At 47.6% G+C, this 22,495-nt stretch overlaps 1 protein-coding gene across 2 annotated transcripts in view; it reads right to left on the minus strand.

Annotated features, from left to right (window-relative positions):
- Positions 1-22,495, minus strand: part of LRCH4 (leucine rich repeats and calponin homology domain containing 4) — a 474,501-nt gene that overhangs the window by 21,089 nt on the left and 430,917 nt on the right. The window contains exon 19 of one of the 2 annotated variants that reach the window (XM_086946199.1): positions 8,534-12,307. The exons of the other annotated variant lie outside the window; for it this stretch is intronic. Coding sequence (XP_086802325.1) covers positions 12,101-12,307 — 207 coding nt within the window. The 3' untranslated portion in view covers positions 8,534-12,100. Of the gene's footprint in view, positions 1-8,533; positions 12,308-22,495 lie in introns of those variants that run through there. 2 annotated transcript variants of the gene reach the window in all.

Below are 22,495 nucleotides of genomic sequence, written 5' to 3' on the forward strand. Positions count from 1 at the left end.
ATGAACTTGCTTTTATTAGCCAATCGTCCAGGTAAGGGTAAACGTGGATCCCTTCCCTCCTTAGGTGCGCTGCGACTGCTGCGAGGCGCTTTGTGAAGACCCTTGGGGCAGGTTTTAGTCCAAAGGCTAGGGTCGTGAACTAGTAGTGATCTTTGTTGATGGTAAATCTCAGCAGATGTTTGTGCCCCTGTTCATTGGGATTTGCAGGTAGGCATCCTTGAGGTCTATGGTGACCATGAAGTCTCCGCTCCTTTTGCAGGAGATCCTTTGCTTCCTTTTGAAGTAGTTCTAGCTCCTTCTTTGGTAGCACCCTTCTTCTTGGTCTTTTGTTTGGCGGTGTTCTTTCCAACTCTATGCAGTACCTGAACTGAATGATGTTGAGTATCCATTTGTCTGTGGTTATTTCCTTCCACTCCTGAAAGAAAAGGTGTATTCTTCTTCCCACCGGTCTTACATGCTCGCTGATGTTTAGTCCCTGCAACTCCTTGTTGTTGTAGCTGTGCTCCACCCTGGGAATTTTTGCATGGGTGTGGACCTGTTGCGTGACAGAGTCACTTAGAGGTGTGTTGTTGTCCCCCTCTTCTATTCTGTCCACGTCCATTCGCCCTCCTGCGAAAGGACTGGCCCCTTTGCTGGTATTGCAAGGGTTGCTTCTGTTGCCCTTGTTGTGTTTGGGTGTTGAACGGGGTGTTCCGGATGTTGTGTTGCACCTCCAGCTTGCAGCCTGAGATCCTGAGCCAGGCTTGTCTTCTCTCCGTGATGCCCAGCATCATTAGCCTGCTGGACGTGTCAGCTCCGTCCAAGGCAGGTTTGAGGCAAGAATTCACGACATTCTTCCCCTCCTCAACAAGGTGTGAAGCCCTCTGTTGGTATTCTTGTGGGAGGTGCTTATGTAACTGGCCCAGCTCGTCCAGGATTTGGTACTGGTGCCTGTTCAGTAGAGCGCTGGAATTCGTCATGCGCCAGTGCATTGCGGCATTCCTCTCAATTTTTCAGCCCGTCAGGTCCATCCTTCTGCTTTTCTAGTCTTTGTCTGGGAGTGGCCCTGAAGTAGTTGGCACATTGGCCCTCTTCCTAGCGGTCAACGCAATGATGGAGTCTGCAGTGACCGATCCCTGAATGTAGGGCGAGTTCTTGGAGGAGTGCTTGTACTTCTCCGTTCTGGGAGTGACGGACTTGCAAGTTGCAGGCTCCTTGAAAGCCTCTCTCCCCTGTGCCTTGATGCTTTCGAGCATAGGTAGATACTGGCTCCTAGTTTGTGTTGGTAGCAGTGTTTCCAGGAGGAAATCCGCCTCAGGCTTTTCCTCGTCCAGTTTCACCCCCAAGGCAGTTGCTGCGTTTCTGATGACTGCATTGTATATTTCAATGTCATCAGGCGGCGAGGGCTTCGACGGATACTTGTCGACGCCTTCCTCTGGACTCGCGTTGTCGAGGTCCTGCCACTCCAGGTCCAGTGTCTCAGAGGATGCCGAGCTGAGTGTTGTCCTCTGGTCGTCATCTGCCTCCTCTTCGTAGTAGGGGGCTTCCTCTTCTGGATCTTCCAGTGGTTCTGGGGTCTCCGACGCTCCTTCGACGTCGTATTCCTCTTCCTCGTCCATCTCGACGACCAATGGCTTTGGTTTCGATGGAATTACAAAGCTCTTCATCCTTTCGTCGAATTCTCTCTTTCGCTGCAGGATGTTCTCCATCTCGGCCTCGAGCCGTCTCTTCTTCCCCATTTGGACGGCCTGTTCGGCATCAAATGGTTCTGCCGTTCTCTTCGGCGGATACGTCGGCGCCGAGATGGGCTTTGGCGCCGAGACTGGCTTCGGGTCTTTTATAGGTGCCTAAGTGTTCTTCGGGTCCTCCTCTTTCGGCGTCGAACGTTCCCTTTCGGGGACGACTCTTCGACGACCTTGGCTGTTCGCCGGTCTTCGGTGCCTGGGAGTCCTTCTCGGAGGATCCGCTGGGCCTGGGTGCAGCCGCGTACACCGAAGTTTCGGCGCCGGTGCTTTCGAGGGCTTGCCCTCGTGTTTTCGAGAGTCTGGTTCAGACTGTCGAGAGTCTTTCGGGGCTGTCGAGTCTCCTACCTTTTTAGGAGTCTTCTTATCGGTCTCTACGACCGTGTAGTCGTCGTCTTCTCCGGCGGCGTTGTCTTCCTCGTCGGTAGAGATCGCCAGGTCTCGAAGGGACAGTGGCTGGCCCTTGCCCTGCATGCTAAAGTTAGCTCTTCGCTGGCGCTCTCTAACCCGGAGAGTCTTCGGCGTGAAGGTGGAGCAGGCGTTGAAGTCCTTGCTCTCGTGGTCGACCGGTAGGCAGAGGTTGCAAACCGGGTGCTGGTCCTTCTGCGCGTATTTGTGGTGGCAGATACGGCAGAATTTAAACGGAGTGTAGTCCATGCCTTGCGTTCAGGGGGCCCCCTGTGCGCGCATTCTCTGTCGGGCATCGAAGTCCTCGAAGTTCTCCTTCTCCTTCGTCGTCCCCTTCGATGGTGTAGTCTCTCGTCGTCTTCACAATCCTCTTCGTCCAAAAACTGGTTTTTGGCTTCTTCTTTTCTCCAAAACTCTGGAGCCCTCTCGGGAACGATCCAGACCCAACGGCGGAAAAAAGAATCTGAAGATGGTGCCCATTGGTGGGAGCCCAAGCAGGAAGCGTGCCGACGTCACCGGAAGGACACCAAAAGGTGGGACGTCGACGCCCACCTGGGCTACGAAAAAAATAAAAAAACACCAAAGAAAAGACTACGATTCCGGACCCAACCACTAGACCGCGGAATAATGCACAGCATAGGGCTTGCTTAATCTCCACAGCGGCCCCCCCGCGGCGGGATGCCTGGCTTTCACCTTGGGGATGCCCTGTAGGGGCTATCTCACAGGGAAAAGCCAGGACGGGTTCCCAAGGCAAGCGCGGAGATACCCCTTCGGGGGTCGATTCAGGCGCTATATAAGAAACATATATAAGAAACATAATAATAGTGAATCCAGATTCAAGCTGCAAAACTATGGATGAGGATCCCTGGAGGAGAATGGAAGTGCCACCCTGATGATTAAAAAGGCCCATGCCATGGCCAACTTTCACAAAAAAGAAGATTAAGAACATGCCAGATATTTAACATAGTCCTGTTTTCAGTCATGTATGTCACCAGAGTGTCTCTCAAACCACCTCGTCCTGCAAAATGGATGCAACAAGTGACAGGTGGGATGGGCAGATCTTTGCAAATTCTTGCAGGCGAGGACTAAAGATTAATTCCAATTCAGGAAACAGATGAGAAGCTGATGGAGGGGCAGCTCTAAGAAAGATCTGCTCCATTTCATGGACGCTTCAGACTACACTCTGATTATTACTGAATTTTAGATGTTTTGATGCTATTTTTACTAGTTACAGAAGACATAATGCTGATTTTCATTTTGGAGTACTGCAAAATAATATAGCAGACTGGGTTTTTCAAAGTTATTTATTTTGAAATTGAAATTATGTTCTGTGATCGAACTGCAACCCTGTCTCACTCGAAGAGTGGCTGGTCATTGCTAGCACTACTAAGGCCAAGCTCCTGTGATGATAACACTTCAGAAGGGCAGGAGGCGAGGAAGCTGCCTCGAGTCCAAGGAATAGGTTACTGCTGTCTGAAGACAACTGTTGACATTCAGGGGAGGGGAGCTGCTTCCAAACTGACACTGGAAGATCAGGCACAAGGACTGTGGAGTGAAGATTTCAAAAATGTATAATGGGGAGTCAGAGTTCTGTTCTGAAACTTAAAAGTCTACTTTATTATAAGGGATATTCAGCTCACCACCATGAAAAATACACTGATTGAATCTGACAGTGGAATGTTTTAAGAAGTATTTTTTGCTTCTCTGTCCATTTAATTCCTCTTCTTAATGGCTGGACTACTCCCCTCTGCATGAGGCTTTGGTTCAACCCATCCCATGTGGTCTTTGCGGTCACTAAGGGTTTCTTCTTTTGCATGCCAACTGACTGGTTTCACAAATGTATGAGGTTTGTCGATCTGTGAAAGGGGACATTTATACCAATCAGCAGAGTGACTCTCTGGGAGAATAACACCCCTCGTGTTCTCATCAACTACATGCAGACACCACCTTGGACCTTCTACTAACTTGACAACGAACATTAGTTCTCCATGACTGAATGGCTTCCTTTCTTGCTTTTGTCAATCCTCTTTCTTATTGAATCACCTATGGTTTTAAATGCTCACATATCCAGTTTCATATCACACCCTTTTGTAGACTGTACAGCAGATCCTAAAACCCAGCGGACTTCCAGGCCTATTTCTTGGCATTAACAGCCCTGCCTATCTTACTGGTCTCCCTCGCCATCATGAGCCTTGTTTTTTTAATTGTTTCACAATCACAGTGGCTTTGATATTACAGGCAAACTCTTTATGCATTGCATGTTTGTATAAGCCCTGCCCTGTGCATTAGGACCTATTAGGTAACAAATTGGAAGGAGGATATGTCAGTAAATAAACAAAACAGCTCATGTTCCTCTGAGGCATTTGTTGCATCATATCGCAGGTGTGGCATGCACACGCGAGATAAGGGCCCTCGCTCAGAAGCGTGTGCTCTTCCTGACCCGCCTGCCCAGCTTCCTCCCCATAGTAGTGCCTGTAGTTCTAAGTGATGTCTGCCCGGCCAGGACTAATGCTCTGTCACCGATACCCTTGGGGTAGTTTCAGCATAAGCCAATGCTAATGATGTGCTTTCAGCCCTGAGGTTGTCACTTTCATCCCTCCTGTGAGTTGCAGAGAGATTGTGGCCACAATGCTTCACTTGTTAGCCATCCTCTTGGTGGAAAACCACAAGCGAAAATAGTCAGAAACAAAACACACAGAGACACACAAAGCCGTCAGAGTTGGAGAGTTCATTATTTTACATGGCATTACATCATGTACAACAGGAAAAAACATGACACAGCAAAATCATAACATAACAACAAAGACGACATTACAGAGGCGGCAATTTACAAAACAAGAAGCTGTGAGCCAAGGAAGGGAATTAAATACCGGGCTATTTACATTTGTACATCTTTAAAGATCAAACAGTACCGTGTTCTAAATTCATCATCAAATATATATATATAAATGTATAAAATATATATAATTTAGTTTAAGGCAGCAAACATTAACTTCTGCAGACACACATTTAGTGTTATGAACTAGGAAGAAGGGGCTGTGACAAGACATTCCAGCACTGCAGGGAGAGGGAGCCCTGCTGCCACACCGTACAGTAAGGACTGATACCGTAAGGTAAGGGGTGTTGGTGTGGCAGAGGACCCCTGTTTACTGAGATGTGTAAGAGTCACAATCTTAAGGCAGCACTGTGAAGATCTACAGGGCCTACTGTGCTACGATGGTAGAGGTCCGACTGAGGGAGCCCTGCTGCCACACTGTACGGTAAGGGCTGATACCGTACGGTAAGGGCTGATACCGTACGGTAGGGGCTGATACCGTACGGCATGGGGTGATATCGTATGGTAAGGACTGATACCTTACGGTAAGGGCTGATACCGTACGGTAAGGGCTGATACCATATGGTAAGGGGTGTTGGTGTGGTAAAGGACCTCGGTTTACTGAGATGTGTAAGACTCACAAGTTTAAGGCTGCACTGTGAAGATCTACAGGTCCTACGGTGCCACGATGTTAGAGATACGACAGAGGGAGCCCTGCTGGCACACTGTCCAGTACGCGTGTCAGCGTGGTACCGACCTTTGAATGTTGAAGCCCTCTGTGTAATGAGACGTGCAAGAGTCACAAGCTTAAGGCTGCTCTGCGAAGAGCTACAGTACCTATGGTGCCCCGATGGAGGTACAAAAAAAGGTTGTGTAGGAACCACGGGGCCAGCATGTTATGGTCACAGTATAAAAGATTTGGGCGCAATAAGAAGAGAAGGTTAAGACTGCATTTTAAGACATGTAGAGGCACCAGTGCTACAAGGTTAGGAATACATTACAAAATGGTGCTGGAACCCGGGCGCACTAAAGCTAGGGCTAGGGTGAAGCATGCGCATGCGCAGGATCCACCAGTATGAGGTAGGGGGGCAGAAACAACCCTACATTGACCCCCTGAATTCAACCCTTGTGGCTTCAGCAGTAGAAGCCTACCGACCCAATATGAAGCACTTCCAGCTTGTTTCCTCCAGTCCCCTTGCTCTGGTTTACACCAGACACAGGGCCATGATCCATGGCGCTTGTCATGAGGGGCACCGGTCATAGGTACTCCTCAGTTAGAAAGCACCATCCTAGCATCATGGATGAGGTGTCAAACCTCAGCGCGAATGTGCCGTGCACCTGGCTGAAAGAGCCCAGATGCTGACTCGACGCAGACACATGGGACCTGGAGCAGAAGCCGGTGAACTTTCCGACACCCTGACACTGCTAATGCTCGCTTCTGTCCTGAGAGCCAGCAGCACTAATATGAGCTCTGTTGCAATAGTGGACTTCCCTTAATACACACCCACGTCCCATCGGTTTCTGCAAGCGAACTACTATTTTAAACCAATTCGTAATCCTGAAGTTTTGAAATTTGGGAAGAGGTGCATCATCTGTAGTTGTTTTACGTTGTCTTGGCTTTCCTGTTAGGCTTCTCGGCACGCACACCACTGATATGAAGAGCACTGTTGTCAGACAAGGGTACTACATTTCCTATTTATGCTCTGGTAACTTCAAGATGGATGCAACCTTCATAAGCAACCAAGATGGTCTGCCGATACTTCCTTGACACAATGTCTACCCTTCCTACAGTAATGGTACATATGGAGATCAGAGCCCTCTTCCTTCCAGCTTGACACTTCTGTCTTCCTTGTGCTAGAACAGCAATCACCACACACTTGCCTTGTGCTCTCTTTGCTCCTGCATTCCAATTTCCTGTAGTGATTTGTCTTCCAACATCTGCCCTTAGCTTCTGCTCTGTTAATCAGATATGTCCTCCTTTTAGGAGTAAGGTTCGCTCTGATCTCAAACTTTTTCTGTAAGGTCTCATTTTCTGGCACTTCGCTGGAACGGAAGCCAATCTTCTTCGAGACACAGGCTCCTCCTATTCGGCCTGATGTAGGATCTATGAGCATCGAAAGCAGCAAAGCCTGGTCCAACCTGGGCGTAAGGTTTCTGTTCTCATCGCTGTACAGTAAAGTGAAGGCGGCCAGGAATTGGTTACTGGGCAGATTTCAGTCAGTGTGCTAGCAAGGCCTATGGACATCTGAAAGTTTGTCTGCTTTTAAGAGGAAGACGAGGGAACTAAATGATGAAGACCAGCCACATGAACGTACCTGATTGGAAGCATCAGCACTGATGCAGCCTGAGGGGATGTCCTCAATCCCTCCGAACTAACTGAGCCCACACAAACGAGTGGCACATTGGAAAGATTTTGGAGCAACTCAATCGCAAAGCCTGGATTGCTGCACAGATGCCAGCGACTGCGCAGTGCATAGTCCTGCTTGTGCCATGGTGCCTTGAGGTCATCCTCTGTGCCGTCCTGCATCACTGCTGACACCTCTGAGTACACCTTGCCAGAGATAGGTGCACCAATGGAGTCTTATGTGATGCAACAGTGCAACACTGTGTACTGTGTGCCACGGGGGACAGGAGGGACAAAGGGGACCTCAAATATGGGGTTAAACCTTTGGCCAGCAAGTGAGGGTGTGCTGCCTCTGATAGAGAAGTAGGTATTGGCACACAGTGAGTCTTAGACAAGCACAGATGCAGCTCCACTAAGCAACCACACGAAGGCTGCGTGTGACAAAGCACATATGAACCCAATCCAAGCACAGCTTCTAAGAGAGAAGTGGCCTTAGCCCTGCAGAAGATGCCAGTCGGACACAGTGAGAGTGCACTGCTTCTGTTTGAACATGCCAAAAACCAGCAAGGGTCTGAAAGGCATGCATACAGGCATACTACGTAAACGGAGGCAGAGTTTGACAAGGCGAATGTAAAAGAAACTCAAACACAGCTTCTGGAGATACTCATTAGCCCTACAGAGACACGCGGATGCACTGTGGTACTTGATAAGTTACTTAAGCTCGTTCACAGACCCCTCAACAGTCCAGGGACCACCGCAGATCCCCCTTGTGGAACACAAGTGACAGGTTTCATCCACGGTCCTGCTTCGTGTTGTTGAGAACAGGTAAAGATGGAGGAACTCCAAATGTGAAGAGACCTAGCATGTGGACATGGGCTATCGAACAGTCTGTGGCCATGAGCAAAAACATGGCAAATTCACAGAGTTACCGCTGAGCAGTGCAGCTGCAATGGATGGATCTCAAGCTCTAAGCTGGAGAACAAGGATCTAGTAAGGGTGGCCATCTTAAGTTCAGGAGTGCTGCATTCAGGCAAACCTTCAGGATGCTCCAGTAAAAAAATGAACTGCATACAATTAATTTAAATGGAAATTACATAGTCGGTGAAACGTCTGAAAATCTGGCATGGCTCTGGGCCTTCCTGGCACTATAGTGGAAACAATTCTTTTAGAAGGTCTCACCTATCAAGATCCTGAGGATGGGTCTACGACACTGAAGCAGTCTAGCTATCTTCTCTATATCATGCTCCAATGCGCAAGTGCGGACAGGCCTGCTCGTAGCCTGGACTACGGTAGTGTAGATGCACTCGAACATCAGGACCGCTCTATTAGAATTGCTCGGATGTCAAAGATGAATGCTTGACCTAAAGAAGCACGTAAGGTCATCAAAGTACTGCATTCTTTCTCCTGCAGGAACCTGCTTGGGGTTTGTGTGTGAAAGAGCTTCAATGAAAAGATGCCAGGCTGGACACAGAAGCAGGTTAAGCTTCTCTAGAAGACATGCTGATTTCTTTGGCTAAATCTTCTCCGTGAGTAACATGGTGAGGTCTGGATAGCTCTATCAGTTATGGCTTTCCTCCGCTGTCCACTGCTGTGAAGCTCAGCCCTAGGTGAAAGTCCTTGGAACAGAGCAGGGTCTGAAAGGACCTAGCCTGAACAAGGAGGACACCCTTCATCGATGAATTTAAAAGGTTAACATCTAGTAAGCATAGGCGCTCAACTCAAATCAGATAATTCAACCAGATTACAGGATTGAGAACTCAAACCTGCTAGTTTCTTAGACATTTTTAAGGCATGGATGTGTTCACGTTTGCAGCAGTCACTATACAAGACCAGAGGAGGAAAAACTCCAGTCTGAGCTCAACCGGAGTCGAGTATTAGATCCGGGAATCCAGAATCAAATGAAAACCCCTCTTAACTTGCATGTTGCAATGCTAAAAATCCCTGAACAAGGCCTACGCTGTCAGGTTAAAGATCCAGAAGGGGTGAGATTGACGTGTATATAGGGAAGGACACCCAAGGTTTCTGCACAACTCACCCCACACTCTTCTAAAGCTACCACAGAAGAAATGACAGACTTTACTGTAGTCTGTCTCGCACTGGTCTCTTCCACAGGATGTGGTGAATCATTCATGAGGCTCCACAGCACGAGAATCTACTACAGATTCACTGCTTGAGAAGCTGTTAGACCAACAAGCTTGAGTCTGTCTGGCCATTAATCAAAAACAATCATCGCCTTCAAATGGGAATGAGGCCGACTTGGTCCTGGACTTGCACTGTAAGACCTTGGAGCTTATTCAGCCTCCGCTGAAGCATCATAGTGCACCGGCGCCCACACAGTGAGAGGTAATGATTACGGATGTATGCACACTCTGATGCACAGTGACAGATGTGGATTCCTGATGTATGCACATTCTAGTCTATAGTGACAGTTATTGCTTCCTGATGTATACACATGCTGGTTTACAGTGACACTCTGGGGTACAGAGATCAGTTGCTTCCTGATGTATAGACATTATGGTGATGACAATTATTGCTTCTTCGCCTATGCACACTCTGGTGTTCAATTACAGTTATTGATTCTTGATGTATGCACACTATCGTGATGACAATTATTGCTTAACATGCACACACTCTGGTGTGTAATTACAGTTATTGCAGGTACACAGTGACACAAATGCATTTTTGCTGTGTTCATGCTTGTTGTGTACCGAGTCTTGTTGCTTATTGGTGTGTGCTGCGGCAACCACTGGAGCGTTAGTTTTCGTTCCACCCTGAGTACTATTGCTTAGTATATTATGAACACTCCGCGGTGTATTATTGCTTGTGTAGTGAAAATGTTACAGTATGTCGCTGCCCACGCCAGAACGACTACCGCTTCACATACATGATCTTTCCTTAAACTGCATACATATTTTAATGGTCAAGTAAGTCACTAATCTGTGTTTTGGTTTCTAAAATGACTACCTTAGTGTTCACCACCTTTTATGATGTGCATGCCTTACAGCATTATTACAGACATCGCCTTCGATGGCGTGACTGATGCTCGTCTATAGAGACGGACTAACCCTTGGTTAACACAAATTGTGGATTGCGTTACTGCATGCCGCATACAGCGTTACCACATGCTGCATAGTGCAGTAATGTCAACACTACCTACACTGGACACTACATCTCCAAACACAGCAGCCAAGCTATCGGCCTCCATCCGCATAACCAATATAGCCAGCTATGGCGTAAGTACTGGAATGGTAAGTTCATCTACAGTAGGGTAGTCTCCACTCAAGGGTGTAATGGTAAAGAACCATACTAGGAACGGTACAGGGGTTATACATCCCCAGCACACATTAACTATGTAACAACCAAGCCACTGAGTCAATGACCTAGAAAACCAACTGAGTGATGCCGGCGCATTCCAAGATCACACCAAGCAATCCTATGCTCGCAAGGAGAGCGCTTACACCATGGCTGGGAATGTAAAGCTGCCAAAGACAGGGATAGTCTGCGCAGCCTCCCTGGCCAGTGGCTCTCATGTGTTTGGTGTGAAGGCTCTAAGCGCTGGCCACAGAGCACACGGCATATTTTGAGATTGACTTGTTAAGCGTTGTGTGTGTGGCTATGCCACAGAGAATCTCCACAACTCAATGACACTTCCGGTACACGTCTATGTAGAGCAGGTCCATAGACGGGATGTGCGGCTGACCCTATAAACACTTACTTTCATGCGGGAGGCTCCCTCGCTGCATGGTTAATGTGTCCATACCGCAGTACTGAGGCAAACTGCACACTCTTTGCCTGCTGCCTCAGCCTCCCTTCTCATTGTCTACAGGTAAACCGAGAGCTCACAGATGCAAACTCTGCTTGTTATCTCACCGTGCTGGGCTAGGACTAAAACCCTTCGACTTCCCATAGGACTCTATCCAATGTCTAACAAAACAACCTACACCGTGATTCTTGGAGATTTTTAGCTCTGTTTCGCCCCTGTCTAAATTCATGTAGGCAGTTATTCCTGCACCTGCTTGCCAGGAAGTGACTTCACTTGAACAGGGCACAGTGTCTTAACCTGAATATAAGTTTAATTTAGGAACCCCGGTCACCTTTCATAGATCAGGACGGTGAGGGGCAATCCCAGGGGGAAGTGCAATAACTGGCCAGTGTTGTACCTTCAATGCTTCCTTCTTAGGTCGCTCTGCTCAACACCTGCTGGTGGGGAGGGCCTTCCTTGCACTTCACGCGGACATAGGGACTTAAATCCTCCTAACCTGGGAAGTGAAGCCATTGTAGCAGAGGACCAGGGATCTTCTCTGTAGGGCTTTGGCTGCATCTTGAAACCTTTACTGAAAGCGGAGGATAGAAATACCTGCACCTCTTGCCCAGCGGGCAAGCCAACTCATCCTTTACCTCCAGCCCTAGTAGTTAGGACAGCCCTTCAGCACTAAGGGGACATGGGGAGGGGGGAAGGAGCTTCATCTCCCCTTGTTCCTATCCCAGAAAGGGACATCACTTACTGAAGCAGACAAAACTGGTGCTCAGAGACCAGACTGTACTGGCATCTCCCCCTCCTCCATGAGCACCAAGTTGAGTGAAAGCCAACATAGTATGCAATGATTTATACGCTCAAAGCCTAACGCTCTTTGAACCTCCAAGCATCCTTTGTCCTGGTGAAACCTTGGAGGTGCACAAATGTAAAGCCTCTGGAGTCGAATGTTTGGTCCTTCGTGTCTTATGCGTCTGCGCATATTCCTCCCTGGGTCTGAGGACCTAGTCTATGTAAGAACCAGCTTCAGGGGACCCCCTTGCTTGGCTTCCTGGAGGTTAAAACACTGACAGTTTACAGTAGGCCACATAACACAGCAACATGACGAGGACATAGAAGGCGCCAAAGCCAGCATAATGGAAGGAGCAGAGGGCCCCGGGCTCTGCGGCGGGAGCAGTAGCTTTCATCTGCAGTAAGGCATTGACAGTTCTTTGTATGCTGCAGGCGTTGGCTTGGAGAATGTCAGAGGGCAAGCAGAGGTCGACCTGGGTACGAGGTCAGCAACAAAACAGACAAAAGACAAGAGAAAAACAAAAATTAAAGATGTTAATAAGAGCCACTGAACTTCTTACACACAGAAGGGCACACAACAGGACACATCTGAGAAAAGGGGGAAGTCTGGGAAGTGCAAGAAAAGGGAATATAGATACCACCTATAATTACATCGGTAAAGTGCCAACACCTGGTCAGTACAGCCAGGTGCTCCATACTAGGAGTGGTGATGAAAGGAAAGGAAAATGATATTTACCAGTATGCACCTGTTCTTGGCATGTAGAGCTGCAGATTCTCACACTTAGCATTATATCGCCATCTGGTGTTGGACTCGGATGCTTGCAGGTTGTTGTCTTGGAAAAAGTCTTTGTAGTCACAAGATAGGCGACTCCTCCCTTGGCCGATAGTGCGCAAGGGCATCGACTCCATCCTTAGATTGTTTTTCGCCATGGTGGGAAATGATGTAGTTAGTAGAAAGAAAAAAGATGTCCATGTGTGTATATCTAATTAAGATGGAACTGGAACACATACAGGTCCCGGGGAGGCGGGTGGGCGTGTGAGACTCTACAGCTCTTCATGCCAAGAAAAGATGCATACTGGTAAGTAGCATTTTCCGTTTGAGGCATATGAGCTGCAGATCGCACACTGAGCATTGATTATACAACAGTATTTCCCCTAGCGGTGGTCACCTGTATCAGTTGCAGTACTCTGAAAGAGAGTTTTGAGGACAGCTTGGCCTACGGCAGCTTGCTGCTTGGCTTGTACGTCAACACAATAGTGTTTAGTGAAGGTGTGTGTTGTAGACCATGTTGCTGCTCTACAGATGTCTTCTAAGGGAATGTTCCGTAAGAAAGCCATAGAGGCTCCTAGTTGCGTGTGTAGTGCGCTCTAGAAGGAATTGTTAATGTACGTTTTGGTAGCATATTTTGATACATTTAACGATCCACCTTGTAATCCCAGCTATAGAGATGGGATTTCCTTTTTGCGGTGGGGAGAAAGCTACCAACAATTGTTTTGTTGTGCAAAATGATTTTGTTCTGTCATTGTAATAAAGAAGGGCTCTTTTAACATCTAGGGTGTGTAGAGCTCTTTCTGCTACAGAGAATGGGTTTTGAAAAAATACCGGCAACTCCACTGATTAAAATGAAATGGAGTGATGACTTTGGAAAGGAATTTTGGGTTTGTTCTGATGAAACTGTAAGAATGGTTCCTGTATAGTGGAAGCTTGAATTTCACTTACTCTTCTAAGAGAGGTAATGGCAACTAGGACAGCGGTTTTCCATGTGAGGAACTGTAGTTCACATGTGAATAAATGTTCAAATGGGGGTCCCATGAGCCTGGTAAGAAAATATTTAGGCTCCACACTGGAGAGGGTGGTAACCTAGGAGGAATGATCCTTTTTAGTCCTTCCAGAAATGCTTTAATTTCAGGGACTCTAAATAATGACAAGTGTTGTGTCTGTTTTGTAAGTACGCAGCGAGTGCTGCTAGATGTAAATGTATAGATGAATATGCTAAATTAAATCTCTGTAAATGCAGTAGATAGCAAATGAGATTCTGGATGGATGCATCCAGTGGATCAATATGATTATTGGTGCAGTAAATGGCAAATATTTTCCATTTTGCAGCATAGCAAGCTCTAGTAGTAGGTCGCCTGGCTTCTTTAATGATGTTCATACAGTCTGGTGGCAGGTTAAGGTAACTCTAAGACTTCAGTGTAGGAAGGTGGATATCTGACTATATGGTTACCCCAACTTTTTGCCTCGTGTTTAGCTGGTTTTTGACTTAGTTGGCCTGGGATCCTGCTATTCAGGGCCCCAGGCTATCTGCTCTCTCAGTAAAATGGTCTCCATGTACTTTAGGTACATACCTAATTGGGGAATGGGTCACCTTGTGAGACCCTGTATAGTGTATCAAAGGTAGCCAGGGCATAGGTGCATCCAAGGCTTACCAGGGGCTGCAGCATGAATTATGCCACCCCTGGCTGGCCATTCAAACTGACACCACAGGCTGATCACTCAGCTTGGGCAAGGTGGTGTAATCATCCCTTGCTTAGATATAGTATTCCTATATCTACCCTTATATATAGACACATATATACCTATAAGTCACTCCTATGGCAGGCCTTGACAATCCTGAAGGAAGAGTGCTTGGTTTTATGTGAGATGGTGCTCTAGCAGAGCTGAGCCCGTCTGCAGCTTTCGGAACCATGTCCTTATAGCTGTTCTATGATATAGCCATACCATATGCAGTGCATTATAATCCTCGCGGTTAATGCTAACTTTGGTTTGGCTTTATCAAAACATGTTGTGTAAGGTGTCAAACACTTTGGAATACTACCCCCCCCCCCCCGCCAGTCCAGGCGGCGGGCGTAGCATTCCACCCTTCTAGAGGGAGAAGACATGTAGTTACTGCTTTACCTGGTTAAAGTTAAACAGAGCCTCAGCATCACAAAATGGATGCGGCTGCCACAGACACGAGTCTGACTTCCTGCAGCTGGACGAAACACCGGCAAGGGAGGCCTGGACAATAGGTTTCCTGACGAGGGAGGTGCTAGCACCTCCCCAGACAGCCTGTAGTGTATTGGGGCAGGGTGGGTTCAATGGAAAGTTGCTTTTCCAGACACTGCCTGGGGCACACAAGGTGCTCCATGCATAGCCCGGTTCAAACCAGTTGCTGGGGCACTCCAGCACCAGCTCTGGCGCGAAACTGGACAAAGAGAAAGGGTTGTAACCACCCCCTTCTCAAGTTCCACCCATAGGAGGGACCTGGCAGGTAATCCAGCCCCTTAGTTTAGTATAAAGATAGGAGCTGTGTCTAGAGACATTAGATTATCCTGGAAAGAATCTCTGAAACGAAACTCAGGGACCTTCGACGTTCCATATCGAATGGAAGATTGAAGACATCTCCCTTGTGGTCAAGGAGTGATCACCCTGTGCAAACAGGCACCACCAGTAACTTGCCGGTCTGCTTTGTCGAAGCTCCCGCCGGAACCCGAAGACTTAGCGACTCAGGAACTGGACTTCCAGACTTCTCCGACTCCGACCCACATCCAGAGCAAAGCTGAGACCCGTGGCGGACACAAGAGACGTGGGACTGGACAAGCTGGAGTACCTGCTGTTTGCTACCTGTGCAGCTTCTGAGGCACCCTCGAAGTTGTGCATTGGGGTTTGAGAAGCCCCAGACCCGAGCAGCATTTGCACCGAAGCTCAGCCTTCCACACTCCACGAGTGCCGCGTGGGGCCTGCGCCTGTATTTCAGCTTACCGCGTCTTACCGGTAGCTAGCCCGTTGTCTAGTAAGCCCTCCAAAGACTTCTTTGTGAAACTACACCACTTGCCTGGTTGCTCCGGGCTTGCTCCAGCTTCCCTGCGAAGGAGAAGCTCCCCAGACCTTGCTGGTCTGAACTGAAGCCAATCTTCCCATCCTGCGTGGATTGCGTTGACAAGGCTTGTTGTGTCCAATCCGGATACCGACACCTCAGTCAACAAGATCCTTCGTGGGACAGCTCGAATCCAGCTCCTGGTCATCATCAACGCCTCCTGGCTGCAGAGACAAGCTTCACCTCCTCACCTGATTGCATCTCAACATCGCCTGGTTCCTTCCTGGTCACTGGCTAGTGACCCAGACTCTGTCCCCTCTGCTTTCAGGTTCTTCATTACTCTGATCCACCCTTTGATCCACCCGGACACTTTTCTCCTGGTCGCCTGCAGCACTTTCTTGCAGCTCTCCACAGGAAACAGTGACGAAAACCGACACGAAAGAACACCTATGCACCCGGCTTCCCTGGGTGAGGTAACTCGAGTATTCCGGTGCTCATGTGGGTGTTGACTCTCGAAGTGTCCTAGTTTAAAGGGGTTTTATCGTAGTCCATCCGGAAGTGTCCAAAATCTACTACTTTGTAACTTTTACATTCCATTTATAACTCTATGGTAACTCGCGTGTGTGTTTAGACACTGCACACTGCTCCCGTGGGCCTCCTACTTCCAATCCCTTTGTTGTTCAGTGTAGCCCCAGCGATTCTCTAGGCCCTAGGCCTATTCACCTTTCCTGAAGTGGATCTTATAAATCTTACTTAGTATATGGTTTGTGAGGCCCCTAGGGCAGAATTGTATTTTGTGCAACTCAAAGTATGCTGATTGAGTCACTTGTACTGAATCTCGAACTCTGACCTCATAAAGAGTGCAGAGGGGTTGTGTTAGTAATAAATACATATATATTTATATATACCTTGTGTGGTGTCCTTTCATTTGATATTCAAGGGATTAATATTGGTAAAACAGTTTGCTTCACATGCTCTCTGAAGTTTTAGCCTAAGACTGCTTTGTCCATGCTACCACTAGGACAGCTGGTCTATAAGGTTGACTTTACAACCATCACCATAAGGGTCGTTTGGACTGGTGCAGGGTGCCCACTAGAATAGTGGACATCATATGCCAGGCTAACTTCTCACATTCAGGAGCCAGATTGCCAGATTCAGCTGGCCCGGATCTGGATATGCGATCTCTCCATGGTTGGGCGCTAGGAGGGATGGGGAGAGGCATAGGTTTTGGTGCGGATCTAGTGAGGGTTCTAGCAGTGTGGTGAACCATGGCTGGCGTGCCCATGTGGGAGCTACTAAGATTAGTTTGAGAGACTGTTGTTGGACCTTGCGTACCACTAGTGGAATTAGTGGGAGTGGCGGAAAAGCGTACGCAAATCTGCCTGACCAGTTCATACATATCGCATTGCCCTTGGACAGCGGGTGTGGAAACTTGGTGGCGAAAGTTGGGCATTTTGCATTTTTGTGTGTGGTGAACAGATCTATGTCCGGTTGGCCCCACTTGTGGAAAAATGGTAGAAGAACTTGGGGATGTAGTTTCCATTCGTGAATCTGTTGTGCCTGTCGACTTAACAGATCCGCAATCTGATTGTGAACACCTGAAAGGTGTCCGGCCAGTATGTATATGTTTTGTGGGATGGCCCAACTCCAAATGTTCTGTGCAACCTGGGACAGTTGCAGAGAATGTGTGCCTCCCGTTTTTGTATATAGTACATGGCTGTCATGTCGTCAGTCCGGATCAAGACAGCTTTGTTTTGTACATGTACTTGGAAAAATGTTAGTGCTAGGAATTTTGCTAGTAGCTCCAGGTGGTTGATGTGGAGCACTTTTTGTTGAGTGGTCCATCTGCCCTGAGTTGTATGTCCGAGGAGATGGGCTCCCCATCCTGTGAGTGATGCGTCTGTTGTAAGTACTATCTGCGGCACAGGCTCGAGGAACGTACGCCCCTTGGACAAGTTTTTGGTGTTCCACCACTGAAGAGAGCGATGTGTGCGGCTGTCCAACAACACCAGATCTGTAAGTTGTCCTTGAGCCTGATTTCACTGTTGCGCTAGACATTCCTGTAATGGACGCATTTGAAGTCTTGCATATGGTACAATAAAAATGCAAGATGCCATCATGCCTATGAGTTGCATGAACACTCTGGCTGGGAGGGAGTGTTGGTTTTGAAATTTTGTGACTAAGGCGTGTATACTCGCTTTCCTGGCTGGACTGGGATATGCTAGGGCTGTAGAGGTGTTTATTGTGGCCCCCAGATATTGGTGTATATTATATTTCTATTTAAAACATTTATAGAGCGGGACAGCTGCCCCAGCCAAGGGGCGTCCCGGCGCTGATTGCAGAAACAGCAGAGTTGCCACAAACAGCAGCCTACATAGTAGGAAAAAGAAAAGTTTTAATAGCTTTCCTAAAATCACGGAGATTGTTGAGGCCATGAATATGGGAGGGCTGAGAGTTCCAAAGAATCGCCACTCTGTATCGGAAAGAACGACCTCCGGCTCGAGTTTTCCTAACTCGAGGGACCAACAACAAATGTTGGCCCATGGAGCAGAGCTGACGGGAGGAACAAAAAAAGAAAGCAGATCTGTCAAGGCGCTGGGGGATCCGAGCTTCAGAATTTTAAAGGCTATACAGAGGGCTTTAAACTCGATCCGTTGAGCCACAGGCAGCCAATGAAGGCGGCACATAATACTAGACAACGAACAGACTACGCAAGCCCAGAAGGGCTCTAACTGCGGTATTCTGCACTCTCTGTAACCTTTGTATTTCTGCCTTGTTTGCCCCCAAGTACAGCGAGTTCACATAATCAAGCCTGGATATAATTAATGCTTGAATAATGAGCTGTCTGGTCGGGGCGTCAAAAAAGCCTAGAATGGGTTTAAGCCTGCGTAGTAAACCGAAACAGGTGCCCGCTACCTTCTTCGTTTGTTTCTGGAAACTGAGCGAGGAGTCATCCATACCCCCAAGTTCATCCATACCCCCAAGTATATGAGAGGGCTGGATATTCGACTTGGTGTAGTTGATCGTGAACCCCAAGTTGTGTAATGTCTGAATGGTTTGATGAGTGTGTTGAACACACTGATTGAATGACTTGGCTTTTATTAGCCAGTCGTCTAGATATGGGAAGACATGTATTTGTTGTCTCCTGAGATGTACTGCTTCTACTGCAAGGTACTTTGTGAACACTCTGGGTGCAGTTGTTACTCCGAATGGAAGGACTTTGAATTGATAGTGCTGTCCGTCCACTACAAACCTTAGATACCTTCTGTGAGAAGAATGTATGGGGATGTGGAAGTATGCGTCCTTCAGATCTAGTGTGGCAAGGAAGTTGCCTTGTTGTAGTAGCAGGAGCACTTGTAGAGTGCATAGAAAATACCAAGTTTCAAAGGAGGGTCAAGGGTAAATAGTTTAAAGACCATCAGAGTCAAAACCCCTACTCAGACTACAAAAAACAATAAAAAACTTGACGGTCTACAGTTCAGCTGAGTCTTAATTGTTCTCACCAGGAGCAATCAAAACTGGACATGCCCTGAGCCAGCCTCACAGTAGTCAAGAGACACTACTGATGTAGTCAAAGTCCTATCAGCCCACCCTCGTGGCGGAGCATCATCATTTAGGACATCTGAAACCTGGATGGTGTCTCCGTGCCTTGATGTATTGGCTGGATGACATGTGCCCAAGGTTCCAAGAGTGGTAGTGTCCTCGCCCCTGGTGGTGCTGGTACAGTGCAGTGGAGTGAATAAAGTGAGTGATATTAAAATGACTATCGAGGCAAAAAAATATATTTTATTGAGTATTCACCTAGACGTCAGGTTAAAAAGAGTGAAAGTACAGTGTGAAAAAATCACTGTATTCTTTGCTTAGTGGTCAAACAGGCCAACATGTTTCTGCCTTGTGGTGAAAAGTCCACCGGCATTCTTCAGGGCCAATGCTGTAATAATGCTACTGCAAAGTTATACTCAAACTTGAGGTGCAAAACAAATTAATGTGCAAATAAATGTTATAACTGGTATCGTCAATTGGACGATCCTACCATATCCTTGTAAACTCTGTGGTAAATGGAGGATACCATCCCCAACAAGTTGTGGGAGTATAGCCTCACCTCACTTGGCAACGATTCGGAGGATGAGGCCCCACTCTCTCCGTCGGTACCTCTCGGCGTAGTCCTGAGCCGAAGAGGAGGCACTTGTAGAGTGATCATGTGAAAATTATCTGAGTGTATGTATAGGTTGAGGGGCCTTAGATCGAGTATTGGTCTTAGAGTACCGTCTTTTTGGGGTTTTAGGAAGTACAGCGAGTAAACCCCTGTTCCCTGATGTTGTAATGGAACAATATCTATTGCGTTCTTCTGAAGCAATGAGAGAACCTCTTGTTTTAGTAGCGTGAGATGTTCTGTGGACACGGGACGCTGCATGGATGGTATATAGGGGATGGCGTAGCTATTAGTTCCAGGCAGTAACCATACTGGATAATTTGTCTCACCCACCTGTCTGTTGTGATGGAGTTCAAGACAGGTAGGAACTGTGCTAATCTCACCCCGACTGGAGTGGGATGTTGTGGGGGGAGCGGAAGGAAGACTCTGTTTTGTAGTGGGAGAGGTACGATTGTTGTTAATACCTCGACCTCTTCCTTTATTGCTGTTTCCTGTGTATCCACCTCTAAAATATCCTCTATTGGGGGATGTTTGTATAGAGACTTTAAAGGAAGATGAGTTGTCTGCTCCCATCGGTTTGGAGGCTCCTCTATAGAAGGAGCTACGAAAGGAGAGGCGTGTTTGTGGGGATTGTAAAGCTCCCATGGATTTGGCAGTCTCAGTGTCTTTCTTTATTTTTTCTAGTGCAGTGTCCACAGCCGGGCCAAAACGTTGTTGTTGGTTTGAGGATAGTGGTCTGGACCTCCTGCTTAAAACCTGAGATGCGCAGCCAGGTGTGGCGTCTAAGGAGCACACTGGTTTTTATGGATCTAGAGGCAGTGTCTGCTGCGTCAAGTGCACATTTTATTGACGCATTTGAAATTAGCTTACCCTCTTGGATGAGATCATTTGCTTGTGTTTTATATTGGTCAGGCAAATGTGGTCGTAGTGGGCCCCATCATATCTTGCGAGCAGTGCTTTGTGTTAGTTGTGCGCCAGTGATTGGCTGCTTGGGCAGCTATTCTTTTACCAGAAGCGTCTAGCAAGAAAACAAGTTACTTGCCTGTAACTGTAGTTCTCCAGTATTGGAAGCTTTCATAGATTCACACACCTGAATCATTTCCCCGTCGTCGAGACGGGAGTCTACGGTACATAAAAAGGTAATGGTTAGCAATATAGCTAACTGTAAAAAAAGGCCTAGGCCCATTTTTCTTTTGCAACCCATAACCTTTGTTATGTAAACAAGCATTAGAAATGCAATCGGGCTCGGATTTATTTGAGTTTGAGCTAATGGCATTGTAAATGCCAATGTATTGTTGCTATGTGTTATGGAGTGTGTTCATGTGGTGTGTACTGCCAGTGATCTCCTTGTGAGTGTGCGAATATTGCACCACTTGCCTGTGATGTCCTTCTTGTGAGTGTGAGAAGCTTGCACCTCTGCTGCCTGTGGTCTCCTTGTGAGTGTAAGAAGCTTGCACTGCTGCTGCCTGTGATGTCGTTCTTGTGAGTGGGAGAAAATTGCACCTCAGCTGGCTGTGGTCTCCTTGTGAGTGTATGCACTGTCATCGCTAGCCTGTACATATGCACTGTCATCGCTAGCCTGTAGATATGCATTGGCTTCACTAGCCTGTAGATATGCACCGTCATCGCTAGCCTGCAGATATGCGCTGTCATTGCTATCCTGTAGATATGCGCTGTCGTCGCTAGCCTGTAGATATGCTCTGTCATCGCTAGCCTGTAGATATGCACTGTCATCGCTAGCCTGTAGATATGCATTGGCTTCACTAGCCTGTAGATATGCACTGTCATCGCTAGCCTGTAGATATGCATTGGCTTCACTAGCCTGTAGATATGCGCTGTCATTGCTATCCTGTAGATATGCACTGTCATCGCTAGCCTGTAGATATGCTCTGTCATCGCTAGCCTGTAGATATGCACTGTCATCGCTAGCCTGTAGATATGCACTGTCATTGCTATGGCTTCACTAGCCTGTAGATATGCATTGGCTTCACTAGCCTGTAGATATGCATTGGCTTCACTAGACTGTAGATATGCACTGTCATCGCTAGCCTGTAGATATGCATTGTCATCGCAAGCCTGTAGATATGCACTGTCATCGCTAGCCTGTAGATATGCTCTGTCATCGCTAGCCTGTAGATACGCACTGTCATCGCTAGCCTGTAGATATGCATTGGCTTCACTAGCCTGTAGATATGCACTGTCATCGCTAGCCTGTAGATATGCATTGGCTTCACTAGCCTGTAGATATGCGCTGTCATTGCTATCCTGTAGATATGCACTGTCATCGCTAGCCTGTAGATATGCTCTGTCATCGCTAGCCTGTAGATATGCACTGTCATCGCTAGCCTGTAGATATGCATTGGCTTCACTAGCCTGTAGATATGCACCGTCATCGCTAGCCTGTAGATATGCTCTGTCATCGCTAGCCTGTAGATATGCGCTGTCATTGCTATCCTGTAGATATGATATGCATTAGCTGGTGGTAGTACTGGTAGTGGTGGTACTAGTGGTGGTGGTACTGGTAGTGGTAGTACTGGTGGTGGTACCGGTAGTGGTACTGCTAGTGGTGGTGGTACTGCTGCCCGTAGTACTGGTAGTGGTAGTACTGGTGGTGGTGGTACTGGTGATGGTAGTACTGGTGGTGGTAGTGGTACTGGTATTGGTAGTACTGGTGGTGGTGGTAGTGGTAGTACTGGTGGTGGTGGTAG

The sequence above is a fragment of the Lissotriton vulgaris genome, chromosome 12 (genome assembly GCF_964263255.1).
Source record: "Lissotriton vulgaris chromosome 12, aLisVul1.2, whole genome shotgun sequence".
NCBI classification, from domain to species: domain Eukaryota; kingdom Metazoa; phylum Chordata; class Amphibia; order Caudata; family Salamandridae; genus Lissotriton; species Lissotriton vulgaris.